We start from the raw sequence: 22,725 nt of genomic DNA, 5'->3' as shown, positions 1-22,725 counted from the left end.
ACTAGGATAGGGAGATTCTTCTAATTTGCGGAGAAGAGAAAGTATTTAGGCAGGGCGGATATGAGAAGATTGATGTTCTCAAAGGCAAAACTGGGGTCAGAACTTTATTGGTTAAATGCATAAAGGTTTATAGACAATAAGACTATAAAAAACCAAGATAGTGCAACAGGAACCAATTTCACATCAATATTCGTTCGGTTCCAGCGTTTCGTTCGGTCCCCATAATTCAATAGCAAAATAAACAGTTTTTGGCGACGTACACTAGTTCGGTCCCATGAAACCAAAAACAAATAAATTGCTTGGACACGTGTCGCAAAGATAACACATAGTTTCCTATAAGTAGAGATAGGCTTTCAAGAATGCACGCCTCCTTCTTATCAGCTGGATTTAAATAATAGCTTTTTACAATAGTCAATGAAAAATTGATTATCAATGAACTTAATAAGTCGCGCAATAGCCTCCGAGCAATCAAAGTACTCGAGGTTTTGTTTACCTAAGGTTTTGATAGAGCCTATCAAATAGAAGTTTACTACGCTTCGATTAAGATTCGTAGGTGGTAACCAAGTTAACACGAGTATTTAAAAGATAAGTATACCATGGACGGACTTGAGATTAAATTGGAATTTGAATATTTCTTGCCTTTATTTGGTTTACAAAAGAATTGTAGATAAAGTTTTTTGAATAGCAAGAATTGATTACAATTTTGAAAAAAAATCGCTGGGAAAAAGAAGAAAATGTTCTTCCAAATAAAAATAACAAAAATTAAATAAATCTATTATAGAATTGGTATTAATTCCAAAGAAGGGGATCTCTGCTGTCTGATATGCCCCAATTTGATATGACATGCTGGCTTTCTATGAAAGTGCTGCTAAAACTTGTAAGCCGCGAATTACGCGAAAAGCTAAACCAAAAAAAATATTAGGCCGCAAAGTGAAAAAATGTTTTAATTACACATTCCAAGGCGAATCTTCACCGAAATCCCCCTCTAACGATTGACAGCGTTTTGAAAGGGCTACGAAAAGAGAGGTCAAGATGAGAGATAAAGTCAGGAAAATTATTTAAGTTTGGATGCTGGCAAAATCCTGCGAAAAATGCTCGAAAAATTCTGAATATATTCTATGTATATATATGTATATGTATTACAAGGTGTGTGTATCTCCACGATTGGGGCTCCATCCAAGGATGCTTCGACAAAGGTCCTTTTGAGCAATTGTTGTTGCAACACTCGAATGCATTCATTCTGCTGCCGCGTTGTGTGCTAAATAGTTCCCCCAGGGCCGAATCCACTTGAGTCGTGTGCTAATGAGAACATCCAGCGACAAGCGACACGACAGCCAAAGGAAAAGAGAACCAGACACCCACCAAAGGGGCTCACACTAGGAGGAGGGCAAGGGGGGGTCGACTGCATTATGCAAATACAAGGCGAAACAATTTTTCTACTGCATCGCCAAAGTGGAGTGGAGTGGCTTGACGGACTGCTGTGGAGTGCAGGAGTGGGAGTGGGGAATCCTTAGCCAAAGCCTGGGGCAATGCAGCGTGTTCCATTTGCACACATTTCGACAAGGCAATTAATTATGCTAAATTCGTTTAGAGAACAGCTCCACGGCTACAATAGGCAAGGCGATGTCCTCAGGCGCATTGTTCCAAGTACATTCTTCAATTTTCCCTCATTAAAGAGGACTTCTGGAAGAACTTGAATGAAAACTTGTTTCAATATGTTTTAGGATTAATAAATTAGAAAAGTTTCAGATTCATAGATTTATATTTTAATTTATATTATATTAAATTTCATAATTCATTTAAGAACTTTCAGATGGGTGTATATATTTTTAAATTGTGCTCTCCTCACCTTCTTAGTCATTCCTTCACTTGAGCCATCATCCCTGAAAATGGTTATGACCGGCACAACCTTTGACCAGCGCATTGGATGACTTTTAAGTGGTTCTCGGAGGCTGGCTGGGCGTTTCTAGTCCCTAAGCACAGGGGGCACAGGTCTGACATTTGCACTGGACCATGCGCAATTAATTGCAAAAGTGTTTGCGGACAAATGGCGCATAACCAGGACCAGGACCAACACGTGTGGGTGCCCTCTGGACCCAAAAGCTGGACATGGTCATGGGAGGACGACAGGGCATTTCTTTTTGCCAGCTCGGATGCCAGCATGGATGTGCTTCAAGTAGCACAGAGAGAGAGAGACGGGGCAGCTCTTTGCTTTGAGGTTATTTACTTTTAATGACTCGCAAACTACACACACACGCACACACACACTTGCACATATTCTTACGAGTGGGTGCCACATAGCGTATGCGTCATGTGTCGTGTTCTGTGGAGTGCTTAAGTGTTTTCAGATATCGCGCATCAGTAGCCAACGTCAGGCATCCAGGCACAGAGTACCATGCTACATGCCCCTATGCCACATGCTACATGCCCCATGGTTTGTTGACTTTTAGACGCTGTTTGTTTGTCAGCAGAATTTTTGTTGTTTTTTCATATACATTTTATGCCCGGTAGACGCGTAGACAACAGAAGGTATATTGGATTTGTGAATGGGTATGCGACGTGCAGACAGGACAGTCTATGAAGTCATTGAATACATGTCATTTGACAGCTTAAAATTTTCTTGAACTTTCGATCCATATATACCATAAAAATACATTGCACACAAAGGGAATAAAACAATTATCCATCAATGCAAATTTCTTATTTATTTTGTAAGCTAGGCCATAGTTTTGGGAATATAAATAGTATTAATATTATATTTTATTTTATTTTGATCATTTTCTTTATTTTTATTGCCCATTTCCCTGACAGCTAAAAATTAAAAAAAAAATAATAATGTGTTCCACTTTATTTTAATGCGGTCAAGACCATTGCTCAATCGCTTCAGTCGTCCACCATTCCCCGGCTCACTTACGACAAAAAATGTGTTTATATAATAGTGAGATATTTAAAGTTTATTAATCTAATTAAAACAGTGTTATTTATTTATTTATTTTTGTGGATGTGTTAAATTTTATCCCAATCGCGTTTTTATCCGAACATCTATTCTGAATTGAACATTTTCTAGTTTATCCATTATTCTAAATACAGAATATATGAAAATACTTCAAAAAAGTATTCACATAAATAATTGTACATAATTATCCATCCAACCACCACTAATCTACGTTTCCAAATAATTACTTTAGGCAGAATAATTTTTTTTATTATTTCTATCCGTTTCCATCAAATAATTCAACTATTAGGTATCTTATAGTCGGGAATACTGACAATGCCGCTCATCCTGGGTGTGTTTGTTGTTGTACTTTTTGGCTTTTCATCTTGGCATCAGAGCTCTGTGGCTCTGCGGCTGAGCGGCTCAGACAAACGGCCAGGCCGAGCCGGGCCCACATAAATGAGCTTTGAAGTTTGCATACGAAAGGAGAGTGCATGGAATGCATTCGCCCTGTCGATGGGGATAAGGGGACGGATGGATGGATAATGCGGTGCAATTATAGACAGAGCCCAGAGCCGCCCGCCCCCGCCATATCCTTGAAAATAAATTGTTTTGTTAATTATTTATGGTTGGTTTAATGAGTGTATGCCGTAGTACTCTCTGTGTGTTTACTGTACTCGCTCTTTCTGCCTCTCTCTCTCCGTCTGTCGACATATTCATGGGTTTGTTATACTTTTGCATTTTGCAATTATTTTAATGAGTTTTGCATTTAAGCGATTTTGTGCAATCATCGCATCGTTTGCAATACTACATAGTGCTGGATTATTAAAAAATAAAGAATATAATTGCCGTTTTTGCTTCATTAAAACATATAAAACATATGAATCCTCATTAAAAGTCTAGCAAAAATAAAGAAATTTCTCCAGCAAGAAGATGTCTCATCTGAGAGTAGAATTTTCCGTACAAGAAACATTTGTATTTCTTGAATACCTACTTCTCAGATACACCATTGGTGGAGTTTGTACTTTTATTCAATAATAAATATTGTGCATATTTCTTGAGTTAATTTTGTTCATACAAAATGAGTATAGTTTTCGATATGGCAAAGAATATCAAAGGCGTCGAGCGGAGAAGGAATGGATTCTATAATTGTATACCTTGATTTGACCGAATTGACCGATTAAGAATATGATTAGCTCATGGGTAGCGTTTCCTTGGGAGGTAATTATTTTCAAAACAGCTCCCTCGAGTGGCCCTCATGGGAGTGGCCATAGAAAATATTAAAATAAACCTTTGTATTACCTCCTCTAATGGTTTCCACGAGTACAAATCATACTCGCACTATGCCCTAATCTGAATGAGGATTACCTCCAATGCCTTGGTACAAATTCATAAAAACACATTTTACTAATCGATTGCCAATCACAGATTAGAACCCAATCAACGATATGGTTTTCGAAACTTGAACTTCGGTAATGAAAGTATTCCGTATTTCCCTAAGCTATTGGTTATCGCTAGTGGGGTTTATGGGGCTTTTCAGCGGAATCAATTCGCTCTAAGCCTCTAAGCGATAGTTGGATTGCTTATCAAGTCGCACCAAGACGGACGCTTATAAAAGAAGCTCCAAATTTCGAATGAAAGTTAGTTCTGTGCTCGATTCGAAACGGCACACGTGTAAGCTCGAAAAAAAAGAAAGTTCTACGCCATGCGTTACCTCAGCGGCCTTGTACTTTTGTCCGCCGCCCTGCTGGCTCTCAACGTGAGACAATCTGAGGCTGCCTGTGGCTATGAGGTAAAGGGAAAAAAATATACAAAAAATAAAAGAGTTTAGACGAAAGTGAAACATTGTACCAGTTTTGTTACATTTATAGTAGGAAGAAAACCCTCCACTAAAGATTCCCCTAACTTTGGTTTCAGTCATGTCCCAAAACAAAGTCCAACATGATCAACATTCATATGGTGCCACACTCCCACGACGATGTTGGTTGGCTCAAGACGGTCGATCAGTACTACTATGGCCACAAGAGTAATATTCAGCATGCTGGTGTCCAGTACATCATCGACACAGTCATCTCTGAGCTGATCAAGAACCCCGATCGTCGCTTCATACAGGTGGAGACCTCTTTCTTTGCCAAATGGTGGCAGGAACAGCCAGAGACTACCAAGCTGGTGGTCAAGAAATTGGTCAACGAAGGACGCTTTGAGTTTACGGGTGGAGCCTGGAGCATGAACGATGAGGCAGCAGTCAACTATCAGAGTGTGATCGATCAGTTTTCCTTGGGTTTGAAGTAAGTGGATATCAGACGAGAGGGAAGCCCATTTAAAGATATATTTTAGGTGGTTGGATGAGACCTTCGGCGCCTGTGCCCGTCCCCGCATTGGCTGGCAGATCGATCCCTTTGGTCATTCCCGTGAGCAGGCCTCGATTTTCGCTCAAATGGGATATGATGGAGAGTTCTTCGCGCGCATGGATCACAGCGATAAGAATAATCGATTGGATAACCTGGCAATGGAAATGATTTGGGATGCCAGCGAGTCGCTGAGCAACGATGAGATCTTCACTGGCCTGCTCTACCGTCACTACTCGGCTCCGCCCGGCTACTGCTTTGATGTGCACTGCGGAGACGATCCCATCATCGACTCCAAGAGCTACGACAACAATGTCAAATCGCGAGTGGACGACTTCCTGAGCTATGTTTCGAATGTGGCCAAGTACTACCGCTCCAATCACATCATGATCCCCATGGGTGATGATTTCCAGTACGAAGATGCCCAGGTTAACTTCAAGAACATGGACAAGCTGATCAAGTAAGCGGAGCACACTAATTTGACCTTTAGTCCCGACACCATTCATTTTTCTCCAAACTAGGTATGTCAACGCACGCCAGGCGGACGGCTCCACGTACAATCTGTTCTACTCAACCCCGGCTTGCTACCTGAACTCCCTGCACGAGGGACTACAGACTTGGCCCAACAAAACCGACGACTTCTTCCCCTATGCCAGTGACTCCAACAGCTTCTGGACAGGATACTTCACCTCCCGACCCACCCAGAAACGCTTCGAGCGCGACGGCAATCACATGCTGCAGACCGCCAAGCAGCTCAGTGTCTTCGCCGGGCTCTCGAGCGAGCAGCAGAAGGAGGACCTGGACTACCTCCGCCAGATAATGGGTGTGATGCAGCACCACGATGCCATCACTGGAACGGAGAAGCAGGCCGTGTCCAACGACTACGATCGTCTGCTGTACGATGGCATTGTCGGAGGAGCCAGCAATGCCCGGGATGCCCTGCGAGTCCTGACCAACCTTCCTGAGGGGGAGTTTGAGAGCTGCCTGCAGCTCAACATCAGTGAGTGCGCCTTCACCAAGGACAGTGCCGACAACGTGGTCGTGACCCTGTTCAACCCATTGGCCCACACCTCCTCCCAGTATGTGCGAGTGCCAGTGAAGAAGGAGAGCTACCAGGTGACCGATGAGAAGGGACGCGTGGTGGCCTCTGAAGTTGTCCCGGTGGCCTGGCAGGTCCTGGCTTTGGAATACCGCGAGAACAACACTCAGCACGAACTTGTCTTCAAGGCCTCCGTGAACAAGATCGCCAGCTACTTCATTCAGAAGGTCGAGACGAGAGAAAACAAGGAAATTGTCCTGCCTAAGTCTGCTAAAAAGTCTGTGAAGGAAACCGAAAAGAACTTGGAGGTGCCCAAGCGATTCAAGAAGGTGCATTCGATGAAGAAGGTCGAGACCCACGCCGATGATGATTCCGAAACTGTGGTGCAGACATCCCAGATCAAGCTGGTGATTGACAACAATACAGGTCGCTTGAAGACCGTTGAGATGAACGGCGTCTCCGAATCTGTTGACCAGAATTTCGCCATTTATGAAACATATGAATCTGGAGCTTATGTCTTCCGTCAAAAGGAAGACGTTGACCTGAAATTCTTGGAAGACAAGGTGGAGTTCACGGTCTACGACGGATCTTTGGTCAAGGAAGTCCACCAACAGTTCAATGAATGGATCTCCCAGGTCATTCGCATCTACGAGGGTGTCAACCGTGTGGAGTTCGAGTGGCTCATCGGGCCAATTCCAACTGACGAAGATACTGCTAGGGAAATCGTCACCATCTTCGATAGTGGAATCTCCTCGAATGGCGTCTTCTATACAGACTCCAATGGGCGCGAGCTGATCAAGCGTATAAAGGACAAGCGTGAGGACTTCAACCCTGATCTAGGAAGGCAACCTATTAGTGGAAATTATTACCCAGTCGTATCCCGCATTGCCCTGCAGGACAGCAACAAGCGCATTGCACTGCTGAACGATCGTGCACAGGGAGGAACTAGCATGAAGGACGGACAGTTGGAGCTCATGCTCCATCGTCGTCTTATTCGTGATGATGGATATGGAGTGGGAGAGGCCCTGAACGAGCAGAAGTACGACAAACCCCTCATTGCACGCGGAAAAGTCTACCTGATCCTCAACTCTGTGGAGGAATCGACCAAAGTGGAGCGTGTGGCTGAGAAGGAGATCCTCCTTCCGTTCTCCGTTTTCTTCAGCAAGGCCAGCAGTCAGAGCCAGACCCAGAGCGCTATCGCCAAGGCGGTGCCCAGCTTCGATGACTTCCCGCAGTCGGTGCATCTGCTCACTCTTGAGCCCTTCACCGATGACGAGATCCTGCTGCGCGTGGAGAACTTCCTAGACCACACCGAGGGTAATGTTGTTAGCTTCAACATTCGTCATATCTTTGAGACATTGGGTGGTGTGGAGATCCGCGAGACCACCTTGGATGGCAACCTGCCACTGAGCGAAATGAGGCGATTCAAGTTCCACCACGATGCCTCTGGCCACAGCCCCGCAGAGGTCGAATACTTCACGACGGCCCACACGCCTCTGGCTGCTGTCGACTCTCAGGAAGCCTCTGACTTCAGTGTCACCCTGCACCCAATGCAAATTCGCACTTTCATCATCAAGAAGAAGTAATTCATAGTTCCCCATCATGCAGTATAATAAATATATAATAAAATATATAAATTCAATATTTAAAAACATATATTTCGAGAAGAAAGTAATTAAGTGCAAACACTGCTCTGAGCTGCAGAACATTTGCTGGCTATTGTCGCTAGAACAACGTTATTCAAACCACAAATTTTTATACCCGATACTCAAAATGAGTATTGGGGTATATTAGATTTGTGGTAAAAGTGGATGTGTGTAACGTCCAGAAGGAATCGTTTCCGACCCCATAAAGTATATATATTCTTGATCAGCATCAATAGCCGAGTCGATTGAGCTCTGTCTGTCTGTCCGTCCGTCCGTCTGTCCGTCTGTCCGTCCCCTTCAGCGCCTAGTGCTCAAAGACTATAAGAGCTAGAGCCACGATGTTTTGGATCCAGACTTCTGTGATATGTCACTGCTACAAGAATATTTCAAAACTTCGCCCCGCCCACTTCCGCCCCCACAAAGGGCGAAAATCTGTGGCATTAGCGCCTAGATCTCAGAGACTATAAAAGCTAGAGCAACCAAATTTTCGATCCACACTCCTTAGATATCGGACCTTGACCGTTTTGTGTCAAAATTTGGCCACACCCCCTTCCGCCCCCGCAAAGGAGGAAAATCTGGAGCATCTATAAATCTCAGAAACTATTAGGGCCAGAGAAACCTAGCCGTCACGCTCAGACTGATTTTCTATCTCTCTCGCACGCACTCTTTGTCGTGTCTTTTAATATTAGCGGCGGAGGAGAGCCATACTGACTAAGTATCGGGTATAAATGTAGAGTTGCGGTCTCCGCAGCAACTCACAACGTTCCCCCTCGTTCTATCTCTCTAGGATAAGTACACCACAGCTTATCACCTATTGACTATTAAAGCCACATGCGCGGCTCAAACAGAGGATTAAAAGACTTTGTTTTGTCGTGCATAACAGATATGAATGCTTAGGCTAAGCGGATGGACTTGATGACACAGATAAGGTTACTTTTCAATTGCTTTTCGAATACTTTTCAATAGTATGTCTACATTTATGCAAACATCAATCGAATAAGTGTATAATACACCACTCCTATTTATGATAACTCCCTAAAATTGAGCCAAGCCACTCGACTCTCTTCCAAATGACCGCCAAAACAGGCCCTCAAGTGCTTTGTTGCTGTGCGAGAACTGGGTCGGAATAAGTGCTTAGTTCGTGGCTTATGGACTCCACTCCTCGGTTAGAGGCTAAGCTCTATACCACATGAACTTCGAGTGGCTTTCGGTTTCTAGTTTCTAGGAACTAGAAAACAATTCATAAAAAACAAAAAAAAATATTAAAAAAAAATATATATAACTAAAAATTAAAATAATCGAAATCCAATTAAATAATTAAGGATAATTAGAAAAGTATATAATTAAATAAATAAACAAATTTAAACAAAATTCAACACAAAAACATATTTAATATAAAGATTTTATTAAATATTTAGTAAGTCTTAATTGGAACTAATGATCATAACAATATTTATGAAAAAAACTATACCAAGTATATTTAATTTTTGTAGGCACTTGTTGACTAGGAAGGATTAATAAACAATACAAAACAAACAATAGATGTGCTTTGATGCCAATAAGGTAATTGATTATTTCCCGTACAAATTCATAAAAACTAAAAATGTTTATACATGCAATCAACAATTAAAATCATTTTAACTAATCGAATATGAACGTTCGATAAGGAGTGCCATATCCCTCAAAAACAGAAGCAAATACAGACAGATTGTTAAATATGGCACCCAATTAAGATAAACGTATTAGTGCAAGATGATTAGGACTGCCATATGTCGAGAATGGAGAGATTCGATTACCTACAATGTACAACATGACGTTCGAAACGTATTACCAACCAAACCAGGGGCTATCTTTCAAATGCACCTACTTAATTGGTTTTTAAGCATCACTTCACTTTCACTAATCCAAGATACGGTCAAGTGCTCATTTCTTATCAACTCATAGCCAGGGAAAACAGCTATGTTGTGTTTTGTTCCCCATATAAAAAGGCAACTTACACTTGATTGAAAATTAGTTGTGGACTCAAGCTCGAGCCACCTATTTGTTGGAGTCGCATAAAGTTCTTATATTTGTATAGTCACACGTTTTAAATTTTTAAAGGTGTTGCAATGAAGTATCTCGGCGGCATTTTTCTTTTTGTCGTACTGTTGATCATCGACACAAAACCAACTGAAGCTGTCTGTGGCTATGAGGTGATGCGAGCTTTGATATTTTCCATGGACTGAAATAACCATCAACCATCGTTCCATCTACTATAGTCTTGTCCCGAAACAAAACCCAACATGGTCAACATTCACTTGGTACCACACTCCCACGACGATGTCGGTTGGCTAAAGACGGTGGATCAGTACTACTATGGCCACAAGAACAACATCCAGCATGCTGGTGTCCAGTACATCATTGACACAGTCATCACAGAGCTTATCAAGGATCCCAAACGTCGCTTCATCCAGGTGGAGACCTCTTTCTTTGCCAAATGGTGGGAGCAACAGACGGAGACCCACAAACTGGTGGTCAAGAAATTGGTCAACGAAGGTCGTCTGCAGTTCACCAACGGCGCCTGGAGCATGAACGATGAGGCGGCAGTCAACTATCAGAGTGTGATCGATCAGTTCACAGTGGGATTAAAGTAAGTTGCAACAGAGATGTAGTCGTGGGACTTACGTAGCTATATGGACTGATATCTTTAGGTTTCTTGATGAGACGTTCGGTATTTGTGCACGTCCTCGCGTTGGCTGGCAGATCGATCCTTTCGGTCACAGTCGCGAGCAGGCCTCATTGTACGCACAAATGGGATACGATGGAGAGTTCTTTTCTCGCATGGATCACAGCGATAAGTTCAGGCGCATGGTTGACCTCGCACTGGAAATGGTTTGGGATGCCAGCGAATCCTTGAGTGAAGTGAAGCTCTTCACTGGTCTGCTCTACAACCACTACTGGGACACTCCCGGCTTCTGCTTCGATGTGCACTGCAATGACGATCCAATTATCGACGGAGACAGTTACGATAACAACGTCAAGTCCAGGGTGGACGATTTCATCGCCTTTGCGGCTAAGGTCGCGGCAAACTTCCGCACGACCCACATCATGATACCCATGGGAGGTGACTTCCAGTACGAAGATGCTGAGGTCAACTTCAAGAATATGGACAAGTTGATCAAGTAAGAAAAGTCTGTCTACTTGATTAATAGTAATCTGCTAAATGCCCGATTTAACTTTTTAGATATGTCAACGCACGCCAGGCTACTGGATCCCACTACAATATATTTTACTCGACACCCGGCTGCTACCTGAACTCTGTTCATCAAGGTCTACAGTCGTACCCCAACAAAACTCTCGACTTCTTCCCCTATGCCAGTGACTCCAACAGCTTCTGGACAGGTTACTACACCTCCCGACCCACCCAGAAACGCTTCGAGCGCGACGGCAATCACATGCTGCAGACCGCCAAGCAGCTCAGTGTCTTCGCCGGGCTCTCGAGCGAGCAGCAGAAGGAGGACCTGGACTACCTCCGCCAGATAATGGGTGTGATGCAGCACCACGATGCCATCACTGGAACGGAGAAGCAGGCCGTGTCCAACGACTACGATCGTCTGCTGTACGATGGCATTATCGGAGGAGCCAGCAATGCCCGGGATGCCCTGCGAGTCCTGACCAACCTTCCTGAGGGGGAGTTTGAGAGCTGCCTGCAGCTCAACATCAGTGAGTGCGCCTTCACCAAGGACAGTGCCGACAACGTGGTCGTGACCCTGTTCAACCCATTGGCCCACACCTCCTCCCAGTATGTGCGAGTGCCAGTGAAGAAGGAGAGCTACCAGGTGACCGATGAGAAGGGACGCGTGGTGGCCTCTGAAGTTGTCCCGGTGGCCTGGCAGGTCCTGGCTCTGGAATACCGCGATAACAACACTCAGCACGAACTTGTCTTCAAGGCCTCCGTGAACAAGATCGCCAGCTACTTCATTAAGAAGGTCGAGACGAGAGAAAACAAGGAAATTGTCCTGCCCAAGTCTGATAAAAAGTCTGTGAAGGAAACCGAAAAGAACTTGGAGGTGCCCAAGCGATTCAAGAAGGTGAATTCGATGAAGAAGGTCGAGACCCACGCCGATGATGATTCCGAAACTGTGGTGCAGACATCCCAGATCAAGCTGGTGATCGACAATAATACGGGTCGCTTGAAGAGCGTTGAAATGAATGGGGTCGTTGAGGATATTGAGCAGAAATTTGGAGTGTATGAAACTTCTGCTTCTGGTGCATACGTGTTCCGTGAGGTAGAGTCTACCGAGATGCAATTCTTGACTACAGATGTGGAGTTTACGGTTTACGATGGAACTTTGGTCAAGGAAGTCCACCAGCAGTTCAACGAATGGATCTCCCAGGTCATTCGCATCTACGAAGGTGTCAACCGTGTGGAGTTCGAGTGGCTCATCGGGCCTATTCCAACGGACGAGGACACTGGCAGGGAAATTGTGACACTTTTCTACAGCGAAATCTCCTCGAATGGCGTCTTCTACACCGACTCCAATGGCCGCGAGATGATTAGACGAGAAAAGGACAAGCGCGAAGATTTCACTCCCGATTTGTCGAGGCAGCCCACCAGTGGAAATTACTATCCAGTCGTATCCCGCATTGCCTTGCAGGACAGCAACAAGCGCATTGCACTGCTCAACGATCGTGCACAGGGAGGAACTAGCATGAAGGACGGACAGTTGGAGCTCATGCTCCATCGTCGTCTTATTCGTGATGATGGATATGGAGTGGGAGAGGCTCTGAACGAGCAGAAGTACGACAAACCCCTCATTGCACGCGGAAAAGTCTACTTGATCCTCAACTCTGTGGAGGAATCGACCAAAGTGGAGCGTTTGGCCGAGAAGGAGATCCTCCTTCCTTTCTCCGTTTTCTTCAGCAAGGCCAGCAGTCAGAGCCAGACCCAGAGCGCTATCGCCAAGGCGGTGCCCAGCTTCGATGACTTCCCACCGTCGGTTCATCTGCTCACCCTTGAGCCCTTCACCGATAACGAGATCCTTCTGCGTGTGGAGAACTTCCTGGATCACATCGAAGGCAAGGTAGTTAGCTTCAACATTCGGCCGATCTTCGATAGCTTGGGTGGTGTGGAGATCCGCGAAACGACCTTGGATGGCAACCTGCCACTGAGCGAGATGAAGCGATTCAAGTTCCATGCGGAAGGATCCGGAGCGATATCAACAGAGGCCGAGTACTACACCGCGGCGCACAAGCCCCTGGCTGCCGATAGTTCTCTAGAAGCTTCGGAGTTCAGTGTTACCCTGCACCCAATGCAAATTCGTACTTTTATAATCAAGAAGAAATAAATTAGAATAAAAAACTGAAATGAAAGAAACTTAAAAGAACTAAAAATCATGATAATGAGATTTTTTAAGGAACTTAAAAATATTGGAATTTATCTCCCATTTTTGGTTCGTTTTCTATAAAACCGGAACGGTTTTATCGCATGAACTTTGTCAGAAGTAATGATAACTCTATATCGTTTATATCTTATGTTGAAGAGGTTGAAGACTTAATTTACGTTTAATTGAGCATTAATAAAATTTCTATCGCTTAAACAATTGTGAGACTTTCGTCTTGTCAGAAAAAATCTGTTATATTTTTTATTGTATTTTTTTTGTATTTGTAGGTACTACTGGTAATGCATTCCCATAAACAAACTCTTATCCGCACTTCGCCCCATTAAAATACTCGATAAGCATTGATTGAAAATATAGTTCTCAGTAAAACAGAAGTTACGAGTACTGCTCCCATTAAATGATTGATACAAACTGAATAATCAACTTATTTTTAGATCGTATAAAAGTGAAGTACATCATCTAGGGAGTCATGCAAAAGTAAACACTCGAGCGAGTTTATCAGTTAATTCCAATACTACGGTATTTATGGTACCCATGAAATCCAAGGGTGTTTTGTATTCATGGAAATGTAAGTATGTTCAAAAAGGAAGCATTGTCTTGTGCAGCTAAGTTGTCTTCGATGTAACGAGTGTCGACTTGTCGAGTCTTGCACAGCAATAATTCTCTTGTTCTTAGAATTAGCTTATCACAGTGATCTAATGTACGAGCATATTATTTCTTATCATTTGTGTGCATTCCTTATCAAGTCATACCTGTGCCTATAAAACAGCATGTTCAGCTAAAAGAAAGTCAGTTCTTGCTTCAATTTGCTTTAAATTCCTGCCAATATGATACGTCTGGGCTTTGTTCTCCTCTTGGTTTCATTTTTGGTGATCCAACCGCAGCAATCCGAAGCTGTCTGTGGCTATGAGGTTAGTAAACACTCGCGAGAAAACGCAGAGCTTGATTTTAAAGTTATTTGCTGCAGTCATGTCCCGAAACAAAGTCGAACATGGTCAACGTTCACTTGGTGCCACACTCCCACGACGATGTCGGCTGGCTTAAGACGGTGGATCAGTCGTATTATGGCTTCAAGAATAACATCCACCATGCTGGCGTCCAATACATATTGGATACGGTTGTGACGGAGCTCATCAGCGACCCGAAGCGTCGCTTCATTCAGGTGGAGACCTACTTCTTTGCCAAGTGGTGGAGGGAACAGTCGGAGACCACTCGACGAATTGTCACAAAATTGGTCAACGAAGGACGCTTTGAGTTCACGGGTGGAGCCTGGAGCATGAACGATGAGGCGGCTGTAAACTACCAGGGTGTGATCGATCAGTTTACAGTGGGATTGAAGTAGGTTAACTCTATGAGATTTTCATCATAAGACACTCATTTGTTTGATAGGTTCCTCAACGAGACATTCGGTGCTTGTGCTCGTCCTCGCGTTGGCTGGCAAATCGATACTTTCGGCCATTCTCGCGAACAGGCGGCGATATTTGCCCAGATGGGCTACGACGGACAGTTCTTCTCCCGCATGGATCACAACGATAAGGACACTCGGCTGGAGAATCTGTCAATGGAAATGATTTGGGATGCCAGCGAGTCCTTGAGTGAAGTGAAGCTCTTCACGGGTATGCTATACAATTTCTACTCGGATACACCCGGCTTTTGCTTTGATGTCCTGTGCAACGATGACCCGATTATCGATGGCAAGAGCTACGACAACAACGTGGAGTCCAGGGTGGATGATTTTATTAGCTATGCGGCAACTGTCTCAAAGCACTATCAAGCGAATCACATCATGATCCCAATGGGTGGTGATTTCCAGTACGAGGATGCCAAGGTTAATTTCAAGAACATGGACAAGCTGATCAAGTAAGTGCTGCCTGAGTATTTTACCCATAAATGATCCTTAAGTGCGTATCATTTGGAATTTCAACAAGGTATATAAACGAGCGCCAGGCACACGGTAGCAAGTACAACATCTTCTACTCAACCCCGAGCTGCTATCTCAACGCTCTCCATCAGAGCCTGCAGACGTGGCCTAACAAAACCCAGGACTTCTTTCCCTATGCCCATGAGCCGAACAGCTTCTGGACCGGTTTCTACACCTCCCGACCCACCCAGAAACGCTTCGAGCGCGATGGCAACCACTTGCTACAGACAGTCAAGCAGCTCAGTGTTTTTGCTAAACTCTCGAGCGATCAACAGAACAAGGACCTGGACTACCTCCGCCAGATATTGGGAGTGATGCAGCACCACGATGCCATTACTGGTACCGAACGACAAGCCGTATCGGACGACTACGATCGATTGATGTACGATGCCATTGTCGGAGCTGGCAACAGTGCCCGCGATGCTTTGAGGCTTCTGACCAACCTTCCCAACGGAGAGTTTGAAAGTTGCCTACTTTTGAACATCAGTGAGTGCGCCTTTACCAAGGATAGTGCTGACAACGTAGTGGTGACGCTGTACAATCCATTGGCCCACAACTCCACGCAGTATGTCCGAATACCCGTAAAAGAAGATAACTACGAAGTCAATGATGAGAATGGAAATGGAGTTGCTTCAGAAATTGTGCCAGTTCCCTGGCAGGTCTTGGCAATGGAGCACCGTGCCAATGATACCCAACACGAGCTGATTTTCAAGGCCACCGCGAATAAGATCGCCAGCTACTACATCAAGAAGATCGACAATCCAAAGAAGGCTCACACGATAAAGAAGGTTGAACCGCATGCAGAGGATTCCGATACTGTAGTTCAAAATTCGGTAAGCTTCAGTAGCTCTCAGATAGTTTTAGATCGTACCTGCAAATCTTAACCATAATTCCACAGCTCATCAAATTGGTGATAGACAACAAATCGGGCCGCTTGAGGACTGTTGAGATGAATGGAGTATCGGAGAATATTGAACAGAACTTTGGGGTGTACAAGACCCGCGCTTCATGTGCTTACACATTCCGTCAAGATGGGGACATTGAAGTAGTGCAAGATAATGTTGAGTTTACAGTGTACGAAGGGCATTTGGTCAAGGAAGTCCATCAGCAGATGAACGAGTGGATCTCCCAGGTCATTCGCATTTATGAGGGTGTCAACCGTGTGGAGTTCGAATGGATGGTGGGACCCATTCCCATTGTAGACAACGTGGGCATGGAGATTGTCACAAACTTCCGCAGTGAAATATCATCGAATGGTGTCTTCTACACGGACTCCAATGGCCGTGAGTTGATGCGGCGAGAGAAGGACAAGCGGGAGGACTTTACCTCAGACTTGAGCCGTCAACCGATCAGCGGAAACTTTTATCCAGTCACCTCCCGCCTTGCACTGCAGGACAATGAGAAACGGTTGGTCCTGCTTAACGACCGTTCGCAGGGCGGGGCCAGCCTGCAGAACGGACAGCTGGAAATGCTGTTACATCGCCGTCTGATGTTCAATGATGGCGGCGGCGTTGGCGAAGCTCTCAATGAAGAGCAGTATGGCAAGGGTCTGATTGCCCGAGGTAAATTGTTCCTAGTCCTCAGCTCAATCAAAGAAAAAAATACTCGGACTGAGCGTCTGGCAGAGAAGGAGATTCACCTGCCCTTCTATAAGTTCTTCAGCAAGGACAGCAGTGAAAGCAGAAATGCTATGCCTCAATCGATACCCGACTTTAATGACTTCCCTGAGCCCGTGCATCTTCTCACCCTGGAGCCTTTCAACGATGATGAAATTCTGCTGCGGGTGGAGAACTTTGTAGACCACACGGAGGGTAATGTGGTTAGCTTCAACATTCGGCAGATCTTCGATAGCTTGGGCGGTGAAGAGATCCGCGAGACCACCTTGGATGGCAACCTACCACTGAGCGAGATGAAGCGATTCAAGTTCCCCGCAAAAGCATCTGGCGTTTTACCACCAACGGCTGTCGAGTACTCTAAAGCCGAGTACAACCCCCTGGAGGCGGATAAACACCAGGAAGGATCGGAGTTTAGTGTCACGCTACACCCAATGCAAATTCGAACTTTCATTATTAAAAGAAAGTAACGAGAGAGAACGGGTAACGAGTACCCGAAGCTCATATTATATATGTATATATGAGCTTATAATTTTTGTTACTTCTACAATATATTATTGGAGTCGATGACTGCCGCACTCTATCTCTCACTCTCTCTCTCTCTCTCTTTGGATTTTGGTATCGCAGTATCGTGGATCCCTCCGCATTCTGTCGCAATTTTGTCAGCCCTTGTCATGAGAGATGGGAAAAGAATAGCAGAATGACAGAAACCATCTAATGTCATCGTATGACCTACATATGTGATTGTAATTTTAGAAAATTGTATCTTTTTCCATTTTTATACCCGATACTCAAAATGAGTATTGGAGTATATTAGATTTGTGGTAAAAGTGTATGTGTGTAACGTCCAGAAGGAATCGTTTCCGACCCCATAAAGTATATATATTCTTGATCAGCATCAATAGCCGAGTCGATTGAGCCATGTCTGTCTGTCCGTCTGTCCGTCCGTCCGTCTGTCCGTCTGTCCGTCCCCTTCAGCGCCTAATGCTCAAAGACTATAAGAGCTAGAGCAACGATGTTTTGGATCCAGACTTTTGTGATATGTCACTGCTACAAAAATATTTCAAAACTTTGCCCCGCCCACTTCCGCCCCCACAAAGGGCGAAAATCTGTGGCATCCACAATTTTAAAGATACGAGAAAACCAAAAACGCAGAATCGTAGAGAATGACCATATCTTTTAGACTGCGGAATTGGATCGTATTATTATTATAGCCAGCATCAAGAAAACAATTTCATTTTTTCTCGCCCTGTCTCTCTCTAACACACACGTAGCATAGGCGGCTTTGCTTAGAGTAAAACATTAGCGCCTAGATCTCAGAGACTATAAAAGCTAGAGCAACCAAATTTGGTATCCACACTCCTAATATATCGGACCGAGACGAGTTTGTTTCAAAATTTCGCCACACCCCCTTCCGCCCCCGCAAAGGATGCAAATCTGGGGATATTCAAAAATCTCAGAGACTATTAAGGCTAGAGTAACCAAATTTAGTATACGCACTCCTGTTAGATCTCACTATAAAACGTATATCTGAAAATTTCGCCCCACCCCCTTCCGCCCCCACAAAGGACGAAGAACTGTTGCATCCACAATATTGCAAATTCGAGAAAACTAAAAACGCAGAATCATAGATAATGACCATATCTATCAGATTGCTGAATCTGGATCAGATCAGATCATTTTTATAGCCATAAGGAACAAATCAATTTGCAGTGGCTACGCAGCGCCCGACGTCACGCTCAGACTGATTTTCTGTCTCGCTCGCACGCACTCTTGGTCGTGTCGCTTAATATTAGCGGCGCTGCCGGAGGAGAGCCATACTGACTTAGTATCGGGTATAACTGTAGAGTTGCGGTGTCCGCAGCAACTCACAACGTTCCCCCTCGTTTTGCTTCTGTTTTCTATTCCGCTACATCTGTCGATCAATCTCTATCTCTTTTCTCAAACCAACATCAGCCGTTATATCTCTGGGGTCAAAAAAGGTTCTTTCTGGGTATTGCACACACATCAACATTCGCCGCAGAAATAAAATACCCCCAAACACATCGAGTACCAGGTATAATTAATATATGTGGCTTTCACTTTCCTAGCGATAAGATCCCTGATTGCCCTGGTACTTCAAGTAGTACAAATTCATAAAAGTTTTCTTTAATCGTAAGTGGCATTCATCAATTAAAATCCATTTAAAACCTTCAAGTGGTTTTGATAAGAACTGCAATACCTCTTAAAATCCCAGATTAACCGCACTGTGAAATTGATAACATATTCATTATGGTGGACTATGAATATGGCTATCGCTTAATTGATTCAAATTCAAAATATACTCTAGTACTCATTGCTTATCAATTCTTTATAAAAAGACAGCTTAAACGAGGGGAGAAATCAGTCATGGACTCGACTCCCACCCATCGAAAACACACCGCAATGAAATATTTTTACGGCATAATTATATTTTTAGTATGGTTGGCATTCGACACAACTGAAGCTGTCTGTGGCTATGAGGTAATTACAGATGCTTTTTAACGTGTTAGTTTAAACTAGTGATTCCTCGGCTTGCAGTCTTGTCCTGAAACAAAACCCTTCATGGTCAACGTTCACTTGGTGCCTCACTCCCACGATGATGTAGGCTGGCTCAAGACGGTGGATCAGTACTACTATGGCCACAAGAACAACATCCAGCATGCCAGAGTCCAGTACATCCTCGACACAGTCATCGATGCACTTTTGGAGAATCCCAAGCGTCGCTTTATTCAAGTGGAGACCGCGTTCTTTGCCAAATGGTGGCAGGAACAGAGGGAGTCAATGAAGCAGGTGGTCAACCGATTGGTCAACGAAGGTCGTCTGGTATTCACTGGCGGAGCTTGGACCATGAACGATGAGGCGGCAGTCAACTATCAGAGTGTGATCGATCAGTTCACAGTGGGATTGAAGTAAGTCGTAACCGAGTTGTCCGCATGGGACTTCCATGGCTTTATATACTGATCTTTAGGTTCCTTGATGAGGCATTCGGTATTTGCGCACGTCCCCGTGTTGGCTGGCAGATCGATGCCTTTGGCCACTCCCGGGAGCAGGCCTCGATGTTTGCTCAAATGGGATTCGACGGACAGTTCTTTGCTCGCATGGATCACAGGGATAAGAGCAAACGTGCGGATAACTTGGGCCTGGAAATGATTTGGAATGCCAGCGAGTCCCTCGATGAAATGGAACTCTTCACCGGAATGCTCTACAACCACTACTCGGCCCCTCCTGGCTTTTGCTTTGATTTGCTTTGCAATGACGACCCCATTGTTGATGGAACGAGCTACGACAACAATGTAGGGGACAGGGTTAATGAATTCACCAAATATTTAGAGGGCCTGGAAACGCACTACCGCTCCTATCACATCATGGTTCCAATGGGTGATGATTTTCATTATGAAAATGCCCATAAGAACTATAAAAATATGGACAAACTGATTAAGTGAGCTATTATCAGCCTCATTATCTCCAACCGGTATCTTACTTTTCCGTCCACATAGATATGTCAACAGTCTCCAGTTCAGGTACAATGTCTTCTACTCAACCCCAAGCTGCTATCTGCAGTCCTTGCATCAGACTCTGGAAACATGGCCCAACAAGACGCAGGACTTCCTGCCCCACTCACATGAGGCGGACAGCTTCTGGACAGGATACTACACCTCCCGACCCACCCAGAAACGCTTCGAGCGCGACGGTAATCACATGCTGCAGACCGTGAAGCAACTCAGTGTCTTCGCCGGGCTCTCGAGCGACCAGCAAAAGAAGGATCTGGACTACCTCCGCCAGATAATGGGTGTGATGCAGCACCACGATGCCATCACTGGAACGGAGAAGCAGGAGGTGTCCAACGACTACGATCGCCTGCTGTACGATGGCATTATCGGAGGAGCCAGCAATGCCCGGGATGCCCTACGAGTCCTGACCAACCTTCCAGAGGGGGAGTTTGAGAGCTGCCTGCAACTGAACATCAGTGAGTGCGCTTTCACCAAGGACAGTGCCGACAACGTGGTCGTGACCCTGTTCAACCCATTGGCCCACACCTCCTCCCAGTATGTGCGGGTGCCCGTGAGGGAGGAGAGCTACCAAGTGACCGACGAGAAGGGACGCGTGGTTGCCTCTGAAGTTGTCCCAGTGGCCCAGCCCGTACTGGCTTTGAAATACCGCGAGAACAACACTCAGCACGAGCTTGTGTTCAAGGCCTCCGTGAACAAGATTGCCAGCTACTTCATCAAAAAGATAGAGAAGACTGAGAGCAAGAAAATCGTCCTGCACAATAGATTGAGAAAGGACGAGACTCAATCCGATGTTGATTCGGAAACTGTGGTCCAGACATCCCAGATTAAACTGGTGATCGACAATTATACTGGTCGCTTAAAGACCATTCAGATGAACGGTGTCGTTGAGACGATTGAGCAGAACTTTGGAGTGTTCAAGACTACACGATCGTGCCACTATATTTTCCGTGAAGATGAACCCATGGATGTGCTGTCAGACGATATTGAGTTCGCAGTATACGATGGGGATTTGGTAAAGGAGATTCATCAGCAGGTGGACGATTACATCTCCCAGGTCATTCGGATTTATGAAGGAGTCAATCGTGTGGAGTTTGAATGGCTGATCGGTCCTATCCCAGGGTTTGGCAGAGAGATCATTACTATTTTCGATAGTGGAATCTCATCAGATGGCGTCTTCTATACCGATTCCAATGGTCGCGAGATGATTAGGCGAGAAAGAGACAAGCGCGAAGACTTCAGTCCCGACTTGGAGAAGCAACCTACGAGTGGTAACTATTATCCAGTCACATCCCGCATTGCCCTGCAGGATAATGCCAAGCGACTGGTCCTACTGAATGATCGCTCTCAGGGAGGATCGAGTATGAATGATGGACGATTAGAGATTATGCTCCATCGCCGTAGCTATTTCAGCGATGGCTCCGGTGCTGCAGAAGCCTTAAACGAACAGCAGTTCGGTGATGGTCTTATTGCAAGGGGAAAACTGTTTCTCATTCTCAATGCAGTGGCCAAAGAAAATACTATCGCTGAGCGTCAGGCTGAGAAAGAGATTCATTTGCCCTTCTGGAAGTTCTTCAGCAAATCCAAGAACGCAATTAGCAACGCTGTACCCAAGCTATTACCCGACTTTAATGACTTGCCCCAATCGGTGCATCTGCTTACCCTTGAACCCTTCACCGATGACGAGATCCTCTTGCGCTTGGAGAACTTTCTGGATCGCATCGAAGGAAAGGTGGTTAGCTTCAATATTCGCTCGATATTCGATAGCTTGGGCGGTAGCGAGATCCGCGAAGCCACCTTGGATGGCAACCTGCCTTTGGAAGAGATGAAACGTATGAAATTCCATCATTATGGAGCCGGCCCTATGCCCCGAAAAGCCGAGTTCTTCATGTCGCAACACAAGCCCTTGTCGGCGAACAAATCTCATGAGGCCTCCGAGTTCAGTGTGACCCTGAACCCCATGCAAATCCGTACATTCATCATCCGAAAGGAGCCAGTTTAGTTGAACCCTGATGCCAATGACTGTGTAAAACATGATAGATAAATTTTTTTGAACGTGCTAATAATAAATAGAGAAAAATAGAAGATTATATGCTGGAACTGCTTAACATATTTACAGCTTACAATGCGGATACATTTGCTGCAGCCCACGCCTTAAATCCCCTGCTCCTATCCATGACTTAGACGACATAAGTCCTTCTGGCTATTTTGGTGACCACGACCCCAACCCCGTCGCTCGCTTCCTGGTCGCTTACATATTTTTTTGTGAGCTTTAAGCTATGGCTGGCATGTATATCTATAGCTCTTGTGTG

General features: G+C 44.8%; 4 protein-coding genes across 4 annotated transcripts; all 4 read left to right on the top strand.

The window, feature by feature from the left end:
* The first annotated feature begins 4,609 nt into the window (after positions 1 to 4,609).
* On the top strand, positions 4,610 to 7,978 carry LOC6593873 (lysosomal alpha-mannosidase). Its single transcript, XM_002019134.2, has 4 exons — positions 4,610 to 4,727; positions 4,853 to 5,223; positions 5,273 to 5,743; positions 5,805 to 7,978. The coding sequence occupies exons 1-4, from the start codon at positions 4,641 to 4,643 to the stop codon at positions 7,906 to 7,908; spliced, it is 3,033 nt and encodes a 1,010-aa protein (XP_002019170.1). The 5' UTR covers positions 4,610 to 4,640; the 3' UTR covers positions 7,909 to 7,978.
* A 2,058-nt stretch (positions 7,979 to 10,036) lies between these two features.
* On the top strand, positions 10,037 to 13,324 carry LOC6593874 (lysosomal alpha-mannosidase). Its single transcript, XM_026987166.1, has 4 exons — positions 10,037 to 10,160; positions 10,227 to 10,597; positions 10,659 to 11,129; positions 11,192 to 13,324. Exons 1-4 carry the CDS (start codon positions 10,077 to 10,079, stop codon positions 13,293 to 13,295), a joined length of 3,030 nt encoding a protein of 1,009 aa, XP_026842967.1. The 5' UTR covers positions 10,037 to 10,076; the 3' UTR covers positions 13,296 to 13,324.
* Positions 13,325 to 14,176: 852 nt separating this feature from the next.
* Positions 14,177 to 17,371, top strand: LOC6593875 (lysosomal alpha-mannosidase). The gene is made up of 5 exons (XM_002019136.2): positions 14,177 to 14,260; positions 14,317 to 14,687; positions 14,739 to 15,209; positions 15,278 to 16,103; positions 16,169 to 17,371. Exons 1-5 carry the CDS (start codon positions 14,177 to 14,179, stop codon positions 17,351 to 17,353), a joined length of 2,937 nt encoding a protein of 978 aa, XP_002019172.1. The 3' UTR covers positions 17,354 to 17,371.
* Positions 17,372 to 19,250: 1,879 nt separating this feature from the next.
* On the top strand, positions 19,251 to 22,503 carry LOC113565380 (lysosomal alpha-mannosidase-like). Its single transcript, XM_026987167.1, has 4 exons — positions 19,251 to 19,385; positions 19,443 to 19,813; positions 19,873 to 20,343; positions 20,402 to 22,503. Exons 1-4 carry the CDS (start codon positions 19,272 to 19,274, stop codon positions 22,413 to 22,415), a joined length of 2,970 nt encoding a protein of 989 aa, XP_026842968.1. The 5' UTR covers positions 19,251 to 19,271; the 3' UTR covers positions 22,416 to 22,503.
* The last annotated feature ends 222 nt before the right edge of the window (positions 22,504 to 22,725 follow it).

This window comes from Drosophila persimilis, unplaced genomic scaffold (assembly GCF_003286085.1).
Source record: "Drosophila persimilis strain 14011-0111.01,24,50 unplaced genomic scaffold, DperRS2 tig00000124-arrow-pilon, whole genome shotgun sequence".
Lineage (NCBI taxonomy): Eukaryota > Metazoa > Arthropoda > Insecta > Diptera > Drosophilidae > Drosophila > Drosophila persimilis.
Note: the sequence above shows the minus strand (reverse complement) of the source record. Positions and strands in the feature narration are given on the sequence as shown.

Excerpts from the sequence above, each read along its gene's own strand:
- LOC6593873 (XM_002019134.2), top strand. The coding sequence starts at position 4,641 with ATGCGTTACCTCAGCGGCCTTGTACTTTTGTCCGCCGCCCTGCTGGCT. Across the intron at positions 4,728-4,852 it reads AGGCTGCCTGTGGCTATGAG|TCATGTCCCAAAACAAAGTC; the intron begins GTAAAGGGAAAA and ends CTTTGGTTTCAG. Across the intron at positions 5,224-5,272 it reads CAGTTTTCCTTGGGTTTGAA|GTGGTTGGATGAGACCTTCG; the intron begins GTAAGTGGATAT and ends GATATATTTTAG.
- LOC6593874 (XM_026987166.1), top strand. The coding sequence starts at position 10,077 with ATGAAGTATCTCGGCGGCATTTTTCTTTTTGTCGTACTGTTGATCATC. Across the intron at positions 10,598-10,658 it reads CAGTTCACAGTGGGATTAAA|GTTTCTTGATGAGACGTTCG; the intron begins GTAAGTTGCAAC and ends TGATATCTTTAG. Across the intron at positions 11,130-11,191 it reads AATATGGACAAGTTGATCAA|ATATGTCAACGCACGCCAGG; the intron begins GTAAGAAAAGTC and ends TTAACTTTTTAG.
- LOC6593875 (XM_002019136.2), top strand. The coding sequence starts at position 14,177 with ATGATACGTCTGGGCTTTGTTCTCCTCTTGGTTTCATTTTTGGTGATC. Across the intron at positions 14,261-14,316 it reads AAGCTGTCTGTGGCTATGAG|TCATGTCCCGAAACAAAGTC; the intron begins GTTAGTAAACAC and ends TATTTGCTGCAG. Across the intron at positions 15,210-15,277 it reads AACATGGACAAGCTGATCAA|GTATATAAACGAGCGCCAGG; the intron begins GTAAGTGCTGCC and ends AATTTCAACAAG.
- LOC113565380 (XM_026987167.1), top strand. The coding sequence starts at position 19,272 with ATGGACTCGACTCCCACCCATCGAAAACACACCGCAATGAAATATTTT. Across the intron at positions 19,386-19,442 it reads AAGCTGTCTGTGGCTATGAG|TCTTGTCCTGAAACAAAACC; the intron begins GTAATTACAGAT and ends CTCGGCTTGCAG. Across the intron at positions 20,344-20,401 it reads AATATGGACAAACTGATTAA|ATATGTCAACAGTCTCCAGT; the intron begins GTGAGCTATTAT and ends CCGTCCACATAG.